The following is a 12,586-nucleotide window of genomic DNA, read 5'->3' as shown; positions in this document are numbered from 1 at the left end:
CCTCCAACTTATGGAAGGGGCTTGACCACATGGAGGTACGCCCAATTTGCAGTTTATCCTATCACGTACATTTTAGGGCGGGACTCAGGAAATAAACGTTTCATAAGTGGTGGATTGGACCTCTACACAGTTTTATGAAAACAGAGGTATCCATAGCATACAATTGAATAATCAAAAAGACGTTTCGTGTGAACGGATCACCACCATCTGAGATATGTCGATCTAAAAGGTGAGGTGATTCATATCTTCACCTTTGTCTCTCTTTTGCAAAATATATACAAAAAGGGGCCAACGATTTCAAAGGGAGTTACTGTTGTGTTACCCAATATAAACATGGTAAAGCCTAACTAGCTCATGTCAACAGTTGACATTGGATTTTGATGCACTTTTAGGATAATAAGTAAATAATTTTCGTTCTCTATTGTTCTCGTAAGAATTTGCATACATTACAGTCTTATTTGGGTTATTTTGACATACAGGACAACGTTTTCTTTATTTTAAAATATATATTTTAACAAGAAAAGCTTTACTATTGTCGAAGTGTCGTGACGTGTAACTGATAATGCAAACATGATCTACAACCAGAAATATTTTAACCTTTAAAGTTAAAATAGTATTAAAATGGTATTTAATACTTGACCCCCTTTCTTCAACAGCTAATTCTTTTTAGAACTGTATTATTTGACACCCCCCGAAAAGATGGGACTATTTTTGGTGGAGCCCCTTGTTGCTTTCTACGGCTTTGCAAGTTTTTTGGTCTATCCACTGGTGCCACAGTATGTGTATAGGCGACTATGGCAAGAGTTGACCAACACCACCTACCCTGTCTCGGACAACACCTCCAGATGTTCTGCAAACGCCAGCAACCACTCAAGTCACCATGAGGTTTGCCATAAACCGTGGATCGGTTATATATCTATCTGTAGATCAGTTATGAAGGGGGCAAATTCACGTAAATAAGTAAAAGTACATGTTCTTGTTAGATGTTTTTTGCGTGGATTTGAAAAAGAGTCAATTCAGCAGTTCCTGAACACATTAACGTGTGCTTGTCAGCATCTCTGCTCACCCATAGCGTCAGCCATAAAGGACACATATATAAATGAACATGCTTATTCATTGGTCTGATATATCAGCACTGAGGACGTCCCACATCCAGGTCTTATCCAGCACAACACCATCAACTATAAAAATAAGTTATAAAGGGTTTTATGCCTCGTTCAGTCTGCATTATTAGATTCTACTGAGGACAAACAGGCATTGATAAGATGCCACAGCAGCGCTATAACTAAACTTTTCTATTAGCAGTAAATGGAAGCATATGATGTCCAAGGTACAGGTCTGACTTGTATGAAGCTATGAATCGATACTGTAAGCTTATATTTCTTCTGGTTTAGCTCTGACCACATGGATGAAGTCACATGCATTTGTAGAGAGATACACAGAATGATCCCACGTGACGTGTTCCAACATGTATGAAACCATGTATAAACAGGTGTATATATTTAACCAGGTGTACTTTGTTGTGTAATGTAGCTTAGATTTGAAAATGGACCTCAAGCATCTGTTTAGGTGTAGAGGAAGGCTTGTTTCCCTTTCTGTAGAACTATTATTTTTGTCCATTTGCTGTTAAATACAAATCGACATTTCACAACACTTCCATTTTTCTTCCGTTATACTTCTTCTTTTTGTGTAACTAAACCAGATTTTGTATAAGTAAAGACAGTGGGGGTTTTTCTGTTGAGGGATGTGTTGCACGGGCCATTGCTCGGGCTTTCACAGCCTTTGGGTCACACTGGTTTCGTTAACCGTAAGCCAGACCAACAACTAGTTAGGGTAAGAGTGAATAGATAATGAACTACAAGTTTGCATCCCCTAGATATAGACCCCGGAGACCCTATCTACAGAAGTGTCACTGCTTGTTGTTGTCGCTCGTCCCTAGGAAGTGCAGAAGGCCGCCTCTCTCTTCTCCCTCTACACCGAGCTCTTCTCCATGATCCCCTCCCTCGTCGTCACCCTCATCCTGGTGACCTACAGCGACCGTCGGGGGCGCAAGGTCGCCATCGTCATGCCCCTGATCGGCTCTCTGATCTACACGCTGTCCTTCCTGGCCGTGTCGTTCTTCGAGCTCAACCTCTACCTCCTCATCGGCTCGTCGCTGGTCAGCGCCCTGTTCGGGGGTTCCGGAACCTTCCTTGGCGGCTGCTTCTCCTACATCGCCGACTTGTGTGAGGACGGGCAGCAGAAGACCCTGCGCATGGGGGCCATCGACATGGTGATCGGCTTGCTGTCGGGCGTGGCGTCCCTGTCGACCGGATACTTCCTGCGAGCGGCGGGCTTTAACTGGCCCTTCTGCGTGTCCGCCGTCTTCCAGTGCTTCAACCTGCTGTACGCCGTCGTCGTCCTGGAGGAGACGTTGAAGGCACCCCCCGACGACGCCGCCGCCGAGGACGGGACCCCTCGCTGCACGGCGTTCCGCAGGCTCGCTTCCGGCATCTTCCAGATGTTTGCGGCGGGGAGCGGGAGGCGGAACACCCTCCTGGTCCTCCTCCTCCTTGTCTTCACCACCTTCTCCTTCGCCAACAGGGGCGGGCTCTCCAACATCACGCTCTACGAGCTGAACGAGCCGCTCTGCTGGAACGAGATCCTGATTGGCTACGGCTCGGCGCTGGCCACCACGGTGTTCCTGACCAGCTACGTGGGCTTGGCTGTGTTCTCGCGCTGCGGCACGCCCAGCCTGGTCATCATCCTGATAGGGATACTGTCCGTGATGATTGGCATGGCGCTGGTCGCCTTCGCCAAAACCACCCTCATGATGTTCCTGGGTAAGGAACAGAAGCTGCATAAACGATTTGCTAAATTGTTGCAGTACGATTACGAATCAATTGCTATTATTTTGGTATTCAACCTTTATTCAACTAGATAGGTACATTTAATGATGTTGATAGTGTCACATGAGGTGCTGAATTATGTAAACATATGATGTAATATGATAATAACTATTAATTGCTACACAGACTCTGCTAAATTGTAGATTTAAAATATAATCTTATATTGCGAGTGTTGATAATAAATGAACACCATTTTACTTCATAGCAGATTAATAAATCTCACTGGCCAGCCGCCATATTTACACATTCTGGTGAAGTTTATGAGCTTTTGTTGCTATTGCATTATGTGATTACTTGACTGTGAAAGGTGATAAGATAAGAACAGATTAAATTGAGGCTCATATCAGAAACCCTGTTATTGTTAGCGTTAACAAATTGGAGCCAACGACCATCATTTGTTGAAAAACCTTTCGGTCGGTTCTTCACTGTGTACATTTGAAGATAGCGATTGCCCATGACGTTCTCTCCAGGCTAAATGGTCGATAGAGGGGTTTAACCGGGTGACTCTTTGGTTTGCTTTTCCACAGTGAGGATTCCCATGCTCCTGGCTATCATGCCTTTCCCCGTCCTGCGATCCATGATGTCCAAGATCGTGTCAAAGGCCGAGCAAGGTGAGGGGGCGAGTTTGTCTCTTAACCTCGCTCGTCCACAGCCAGTACAGCATGTCCCAAGAGCTCCACTTCCAAACCTCTCCACTCGAAAAGAGCCACTTCAGAACATGTTGAAAGGACAAGCGTTGGTGGATATCAAATGAAAGTTATACATGAGAGAACTGGTTTTCCCGGTGTTCAGTTCAGCATGACATTTCCTCCTCCCGCCTGCCTAAACTTCAAGTGGTGCTTTGTTAAAAAATCTACACATTGCACAACATGTTTGTCTGTTCACCATTAATATCAAGTGAACATGGTTCCTTTGTTGGGTAAGAGCTCAATAGATCGAATTCTTTATCCAACACTAAAAGGTTTCTCACCAACCTGCATGCATATTGCATTTTTTCTATCGTGGAATATTGGCAAACATTCATATGTTTTTGCTGAGTCAACAGCCCTCCCGTGATATGTAAACAGCGTTTACATAACGCCTACCACAGTTATAGACGTTTGTCTCACAGTCCCCTCTCTTTCTCTTTCCTGTGTATATGGTCTGTGTCTGTGTATGTCCTATGCGTGTGTGTGTATGTTGTGTGTGTGTCTACATGCTGTGTGTGTGTGTCATCCTGGCCTCCCTATGCAGGGGCCCTCTTTGCATGTGTGGCCTTTGTGGAGAGCCTGAGCGGAAACGTGGCCTTCGCCGTGTTCAGCAGCCTCTACGCCGCCACCGTGGCCTGGTACCCCGGCTTCAGCTTCCTGCTGGCGTCCGGCCTGTGCTTCGTCCCCATGGCACTACTGGGGTGAGTCTAGCCCCTGGCCCCTCGCCATTCCTCTTGCTATTGGACTGCTTTACCGAGTCGCCGGCCAGAGGATATATGTTTTGGACTCCGAAAGAACTCTGTTGTCCTGATAACGTGTGTGGTATGTGATGGGGGTTATCAGTAATGCTTTATGCTGCTGCGTTCGCACTAGTTTCGTCTTCTTTGGTGTGTGTGTGTGTGTGTTCGGTAGGGTCAAATCAATGCACCCTGACAGTGTTTCTAGCTTAGTGATGTCTTAGTACCACAGTGTTAGAGATCCCATGGGTGCAATGAAAATGCCTTGTGTGTCGTGTGACCAATGAGCCTAAGTGACCGATAGTTCTACTGCACACCTGACGTCTCATGTGATTGGGAAATCTCCCTGACCCAAATCTGGGACCATGTTTGGCAAAAACATTCAAGAGTAAGTTCTGGTCTAGGACCAGTTTGGACTTGTCGATGTAGTTGTATAGACACGGTCTGGGCTCCATTTCTAGATCATCAATCTTAATCTGGGAATAGCTCAGGGCTATTTTCAGCTTCAAACCAAACCGACGAGTCATGCTCCGTGTTTGTTTAGATGTGTGTGTGTGTGTGTGTGAACCATTTGAGCAACACAATAAAATGCCTTGTCATGCCAGCTATGGTCTGAGGACTCAGGAAAGGGGGCATGTCTGCATTCCTCACCTCTAGCCTCCGTGACCTCTCAATAGTCTCATCTCCTCCTTCCCTTCTTCCCTTTTCTCAATCTACATTGACACCAGTAATGATGGCTGAGCTATACAGCTCTTCTTTTCCTCTCTCAATTTGAACTTTTAAACCAGACATAACAGGATACAATAAATAAAAAAAAAACTGAACATCTTTGTCAGAAGCTGTCTATTAACTATCGGTATAGCTCAAGCAAAGCTAACAAAGGAAGGCCACCTGGAGGAAACTCGTAGAATAGAAGAAACTTGACCATTTAGGACCAGGCTCTGAGACACAGCTTAAGCATATATCGATGTTGCGTGAGAGTGCACAGAATATGCTGAGTCAGCAGGGAAGTAAAGGGCCCGACAGCATGTGAGGGCTCCTGAGCGAGGTAGCAGTCACGCGGAGGAGAGTATCGGCGTTGGCCGTCTGCCTGGTTCACAGCCCATACCTCATTAACGACACTGTATGTTCAAACAGGTGTGAACCCAACACCCATCTGCACACTTCTGCCTGTTCAAACAGGTTTGGAACCCAACACCCATCTGCACGCTTCTGTTTTTCTTTCCTTGCTTTCTCATTGGCCGCGTGTTCTTGTCTGTCCTCGCCCACAGGGCAGTGGCACTGCTGGGGCCGGAGGAGGCCGGGGAGGCCAAGGAGACGGAGGCTCTCATCCCAGGGGAGGAGGAGAGCCCCAACCCTGCCCTGGCCTGAGCTGAGCTGAGCTCCCCCATGGAAACATGGAAAGACGGCAACATCGGTAGTTGTTCGACAGTTGTTCTTCCTGTTCAGGGATTCATAAACCTCTGAGCAGCCTGACTATCAATTGCAGGGGAATGTTATTGCTGGAACACTCGTTTAGACACAGTGTTTATCTTGTGGCAAACAGTCATAAGATGACTGTTTGTGCGTGGTGTGTATGCGTGTTTGTCTTATCGTTGACTGTTGCAATTCAGTCGAAGCTTTTTGTTAATTTTATCTGGAAATGTAGGCTGCGGTAGTTATATAGACAAGGAAGAAGCAAAGCAATGTGGATTCAAAGGAAAGGAATCTGGAATGCACCAGCAATACCTGAACAGATTCAGGGTTTACGTGAAGGTGAAGTCTGTACATGAAATGGAGTCCTTCGGTGCAATACACATACCTTGCAATATGACATGAGAATTCAACCTATTTAAAAAATAGTACCTATTTTCTTTAAAACATAATACCTCTGCAATTTACATCCGTGAGCATAGTTTTCCCAGGGTTTCTTGGTATAATTTCTTCAAATAAGTAATAATGTACAGTAATAATTGTTTCCCAAAGAAGGAAATTACAAAACTTACATTAGCAACATACATCTTTGGATTGCTTAGAAGTTAATTTTATACAGTGATTAGTTTTTTTTTACATATGCAAATAAGTTTTTTTTAAGAGTTTTTTTGTGAAGTGTATATTTGATCATTTTTATTTTTAAGAATGTTACTTTCAGCTTTCTTGCAAGCTGGTTGTTGACTGATGTGTACATTTGTCAATTTCTTGGGACTTGGTCTATACTGTTGTGTGAATGAACCAAAGAATATATAAACCTACATTGAAACTTCAATTTAAAATGTATGTTTCAAAAAATGTATTATGGTCGATTCTAGCCCACATAACGCGGGCTCTGATTTTGTGATCATCTTTTTATGGGAGTACATACAATGACTCACGTGACTTGCTTTATATAGCATTAGGCACAACTGCACAGTTCAACTAGCAACAACCAGGCAATATACAGAATGTCTAAGTGTGTGTGTAGGTTAAAGGTTAGTAACCACAAAAAAAAAAATGAATTCATGTAATCTCAAACTTTTTGCTGTGACAGTGGTCTTGTGATGTTGTGGGTTATCTTGGGCAAACCAGGTGGGTGTCATAGCGACCACTTTTGGGCTTGGTTCTATATCCATTCAGTCAATTGAGGAAGTGAGATTGACAGTATAAACTGTAGTGTCATGTACTTCTAAGTATTTTCAAAGTAAAAGCATTATTTTCATTTACCTCATGCAGCAATGTCACAAATACATTCTCTGACTCTAGAATTTACATTTGGAGATTTGTTGATGATGCAACAAAATTGAAAGTCCCATTCATAAAATGAACACTCAACATTTTTCTACAGTTTTTGTTGTTGTTGTGACTTTCAGGTCAACGTTCCCCCACTTGAATGGCTTGGTGCATTGTCAATACCTAACCTCCTTAACCTCTAGTTAAGGTATGATTATGTTGATTTATTACAATAAAGTTTTTGTTCTTAAAGAACATTTTTGGAAAATGCTGCTACATTTGACCATTTTAATTTGAGCCATTTGTGTTGACAAGCCTTAACTGTATGGCGTTTTGAAATTTTAAATATAACATTTCAGCTTGTTAATGAGCCAGAATGTTATTCCTATACCCGCCACCAGGGGTCACTGTTGGCCAAGGATTGACATACTAATTCTTCACATGAAGGAAAATGAAATCGCCACTACAGACCTTAACGCTCCAAGTTAACATTTTGAACACACATAGGTTTGCGTCTTCCTCTTAGAGTCAGTGGGTAACCATTTCTCCCCTGTGACAGAGGCCTGCTGTACATGAAAAGGTCATTTAGGGAAAGCGTGAAGATCGCTGTCTAAAACACAATTTCATGCTTGGTTACGTCATTAGCAACAGCCATGCCAGGCCTTTTACAGTCTGTCAGTGGCCAATAAGGCAACGACAAATAATCACAGCTTCACTATTGGGGAAAGCAGAGTCCGCCAGAAACCATGCAATTACTGCACCACATGAGTTGATTTGCTTCTGTTGACCATCTATACAGCACAGACCGTCTACACAGAGAGGATATTACCGCTGTGCCTAATCCTGCATGCCTCATCCACTGTCCCTCATCCGGAGTCACACCCACACCCGCATTTGACCTCCTGTCCTGGGCCCAGCTTTCCATAGCTCCCCCCCTCCACCCCCCCCCTCCGGCCCCCTCTCTCCACCCCCCCTCCGGCCCCCTCCCTCCACCCCCCCTATGCCCCCTCCAAACTCGGGTTCCACCTTTGGTGGGGGTCACCTTTAGCTTCGGTTCCCAGCAGGTATCCTGGCAGGGCGCCCCCCCTCAGACTGCACTGCTCCTGGACTGGAGGACCATGGGATCTCTGCAGGCGTGGAGAAGGACGTTAGCGCTGGGGGGGACCCTGGGGGGGACGCTGGGGGGGACGCTGGGGGGATGCTGGGGGGCAGTCCCAGGGCTTGGAATAGACAAGGGGGGGGAGAGAGAGGGAGGGAGGGAGCATACAGTATGTGGAGTTCTAATCGCTTTAGTCTCACATGTTGGCCGGCGTCTTCACAGACGCCGCCAGATTCAGCGGTGCCTGTCGGAATCAGTGTTTTATAACACCGTTACATAGCGCAGTGCAGCAAAAACACACGGTGGTGTCGTGAGTTCAGACTGGGTGCCTCCACAGCCTGTGGACCCCGGCTGATTCACTCACTCTGTATCTTCTCAGGGTAAACAAAGGCAATAACTTACAGGAGGGAATAGGGAGGATTTTGTACAGTCGTCCAAGGCCCCAGCTCCACCCCCTCCACCACCCCCCTCACCACCCACACTCAATTGCATGAGCCCCCGTCCTCTTATGTCTATATTCCCCAATATCTCACAACCTCTCTGGCCGTCCCCTTGGATAGAAATAGACCCGTGAAGGGGCTTTATCCGAGGTGTACTATAAATAACCCAGGGAACAGAATGCAACGGGGACGGCATAGTTGCCGATATATCATCCAGAGGAGGTGACAGAGGATGGGGTTTTAGAAATCGGAGATAGGAAGGAACTTTATAGAGAAGGGTTATCGTTTTGGGGCTTGGAGAGACAGGAGAGGAGGCTATCGAGAAGGGAGGGGGGTTTTGGCGACAGGAGAGGGGAGGGTCTAAATAGCCTAGTCAGCATGATCACCACAACACAACCGACCGCACACTGACACCCATCTCTCCGCTGTCACACCCACCCTCTGACTCACAGGCCTCCATTCATCCCCCCCTCTCTCTCTCTCTCTCTCTCTCTCTCTCTCTCTCTCTCTCTCTCTCTCCCTCTCTCTCTCTCTCTCTCTCTCTCTCTCTCTCTCTCTCTCTCTCTCTCTCATCGCCCCCTCCCTCTCTTTTTGACATCAAACAGGAAGGCTCGTTTGATGGGACAAGGCTGGATGAGGGCCTTCTTATAGAGTTCACATGCCAACCTTGGTTTTGTGTGTTGATAAACAGCTCTAATGAGACTGAGTTTGACCCGTGCAACCAGACCGACCAAACAGGTGCACTCACTGGTTCTAAAATTCAACAGTGGTTTGGTCAGCGGAGGGAGTTCGTAAACCTTGGTCCTTTCAGGCCCCGCCCCGTTCTTCGTTACTCAGAGACCGCCATTAAACAAACCGGCGCGGGCAGGTCTGGATGTTTTCAACGTCTAGTTTTCCTGCGTCGCCGTTCCGACCACCACGCGCGGCGGTCGTGCGGCCGGCGAATGTTTCCCTGGCGATCGGAGGACGCGCTCGTTCGGATGCCAGCGTCTTTTCCGCCGTGTCAGGTTCCATCCAAAAGACACAAATGGCATTGGTTTCCCGGTTTCCATCCATGGCATCAGCTGGAAGCCATTCATCCTCTCTCTCTCTCTCTCTCTCTCTCTCTCTCTCTCTCTCTCTCTCTCTCTCTCTCTCTCTCTCTCTCTCTCTCTCTCTCTCTCTCTCTCTCTCTCTCTGCCTCTCTCTCTCCGTTTCTCTTCCACCCTTTTTTTCCTCTTCCAAAGGTCATCCCGCTGTGTGTGCTGTTTTCCCCTCTCTCTGGCAGCTCTGCCAGGTGCTGCGGTTGAAGTGTGTGTGGCATGCGCGTATTCACGCCATGTGTTTAGCTGACGCTCTGACAGAGAGCCAGCGCCCTATCTGTGAGTGTGACGGGCGGAGGTTCATCCCTGCGACGGCGTGTGGGCCTATCGGTTTGTCTTTTGGATTCGCCTGCATGCCTGTGTGAGCATGTATGTGCGCGTACGAGTATTTGTAGATGTGTGTACTATGTGTGTGTGTGTGTGTGTTTCGTTGACAGTTTGACAGACGGCCAGTGCTCTCTCTCTGACCCGTAATTAGGGCCGTTCCCCAGAGTGCTTCCCTTATGAAGACTCATAATCATCCCATGGAGCTGCTACCGAACACGACCACATCTCCTTCCTCCCCGGCTGCCCTGCAGGAGCGCTCAACTTTCCCCTCCTTTTCTCCTCTCTCTCTGTCTGTTTCTCTCTCTCTCTCTCTCTCTCTCTCTCTCTCTCTCTCTCTCTCTCTCTCTCTCTCTCTCTCTCTCTCTCTCTCTCTCTCTCTCTCTCTCTGTCTCTCTCTCTCTCTCTCTCTCTCTCTCTCTCTCTCTTCCTCTATGTAAAACTTCAACTCCCATTGGCCCAGTCCTTTTCATCCTTTCTTTCCATCTACGTTTCCGTCGGATCTGAATCCCCTCTCTTTCCCTTCTTCTTGGCTTCATTCCTTTTCTTGCTGTATCTCATGGTCATCCCATCCCCCTCTCCTCTCCTCTCCTCCGCCCACCCCTCCGCCCCGTCCTCCTTCCATCTCTCCCCACCGCATCCCTTTGGGGAATTGACAGGCTATTTATTATGTGCTTCAAATATAGATCTGCAAGTCGGTGTTATTGGCAAAAGCTTTAACCACAGACAGAACCCCCACCCCCCTCTCTCCTGGTTTCTGTTGCTGCCCCCCCCCCCACCCTCACCCCCACCCAGTCCCCCAAACACGCACACACAAAATGCCTTAGTTGTGGTTTTACAGTCGAATCAAACGCCCCCTAACCCTCTCTGGCGTCACCATGTTCCTTCAATCACCACCCCCATTCCAAGGCCAATGTGTATGTGTGTGTGTGTCTGAGTATGTGGTGCGTGTGTGTGGTGCTTTTCCACTTTGCCAGGACAACAGTCCGTGCTGCTCTCATATTGAAAATGCCCGGCGCATGCATCACCAGTCAGGCCCCATCTCCCACCAATCGGTGAACACAGACTCAAGAAAAGGTCAGGGTGTCAATCAATAGCATGTTCTCCTTCCTACCCTCCCCCCTCTCTCTCTATCTTTTTATCCATCTCCTTCACCTCTCTCCCTCCCTCTTTTAGTGCTCTCCAGTGGATGTTAACAGCCCTACCGGTCTTGAGTGAGTCGGCCACTAATTGCATTTATTGAAGAGGTCTGCTTCATGCACGCGCACGCACGCGCACGCACGCACCAACACGTGTGTGCCAACGTGAGTTCAACCACTCCGCTTGTTAACCCACTGTTCTGGCACGTCGGCGGCCAACAGAAGACCAACCCCAAGTGGGCTGCCGTGCGAGCGCCCAGTCAGATGTGTGTTTATCAGTTTCCCCGCTGCCCGAGCCCTCCGTGGGCTCCGCCTGCATGGGCCCGCTTTTACTGCCCGCTGATGGCATAGTCTGCTTCTCGCTGCGCTAAAAATAGAGCTCTTCATTGAGAGCCGGTGGAACATGAGTTTGCTGTGTGTTAACATGAGCTTGCTGTGTGTGTGTGTCGCGAGCTTTTGGGCTTACGATGATGTGCTCGGTGGTGGAAATGTCCAGTTTTCAAAATAAACACGGTTTCGGTCATGTTTCTGTTCGAGAAGTAAAGCTGTGTACATTTCTGTTGGTGTTGCGGTACAAAACAATATAAAAACACAAATAAAACGGTTTAATCCATGTGAAATTGGCCTATCGTCTTACTCGTTGGAGGAATTGAATGCCGTGGAGAGTTTGTTATTCTGAGCCCATGTACTGATCTTCTCCCAGTATCACATTACTCCCAGACGTCAAGTAACAAACGCAATTATCTACCAATGAACCTCACACAGTGAACTCCAATCATCCTGGGAAAGAGGCCCTGTACTGAAGGGTTAGAGTTTGAGTTGGCTTTCAGCGTTAGCTGATGTCACTAGCATGCTTAGCTGATTTACTGCAAATAGGGTTGTCTAACTTGACTGGGTCTACTGGAAGGCGAGGGTGGGAAATAAAGGTTTTTATCAGTCTGATTGTTACTTCTTGGAACAGGCATTTCGTTAAAGCAAGGGCCAACCTGTAATTTGATCATGGTGCCCCACGTTTCGCCTAAAACACTGAACTTCGGGATTGAGAGGACTAGATAAAATTGTCCTGAGGTTCTCCCGACTGGTTTATTTGACTGCTTATTTGAGTTTCTAGAAACATCTTCTCCCTCGCTGTTTCGAATGTGTCGTTGCCACGACCAACAACAAACAATCCTCAGGCCATCTCTTTGTCGTCAATGACTGTGTCAATATTATGGTCCCGTTTGTTGACTTTATTCTCGAAATGTCAGAAGAAATGAGTCAAGTTATTTGGCTCTGCCACGGCTTATTAAGATGATTATGTGAGCTCTGTTCTGTCTCCTAGCCAACTGCCATGAAACTTAACAGAGAGGGGAAGAGTTCTTCTACATTTTATGACGGGATGGGGGAGATGAGTTATGAAAAGAGGATACAGGGATATGAGGGAATTATTTATCGTCCTTGAAGAGAGAAAGAAAGTTCATCTCTCCGCTTTGCTTCATTTTCAACCTCGAGAGGGTGTGAGTG

At 46.9% G+C, this 12,586-nt stretch overlaps 1 protein-coding gene across 1 annotated transcript; it reads left to right on the top strand.

Moving 5' to 3' along the window:
• Window positions 1–100: 100 nt before the first annotated feature.
• On the top strand, window positions 101–7,267 carry slc46a3 (solute carrier family 46 member 3). Its single transcript, XM_047050422.1, has 6 exons — window positions 101–229; window positions 657–885; window positions 1,940–2,822; window positions 3,416–3,499; window positions 4,122–4,278; window positions 5,586–7,267. The coding sequence occupies exons 2-6, from the start codon at window positions 700–702 to the stop codon at window positions 5,683–5,685; spliced, it is 1,410 nt and encodes a 469-aa protein (XP_046906378.1). The 5' UTR covers window positions 101–229; window positions 657–699; the 3' UTR covers window positions 5,686–7,267.
• Window positions 7,268–12,586: the final 5,319 nt, after the last annotated feature.

Source organism: Hypomesus transpacificus, unplaced genomic scaffold (genome assembly GCF_021917145.1).
Source record: "Hypomesus transpacificus isolate Combined female unplaced genomic scaffold, fHypTra1 scaffold_116, whole genome shotgun sequence".
NCBI classification, from domain to species: domain Eukaryota; kingdom Metazoa; phylum Chordata; class Actinopteri; order Osmeriformes; family Osmeridae; genus Hypomesus; species Hypomesus transpacificus.
This window is presented reverse-complemented; position numbering and strand designations above follow the sequence as displayed.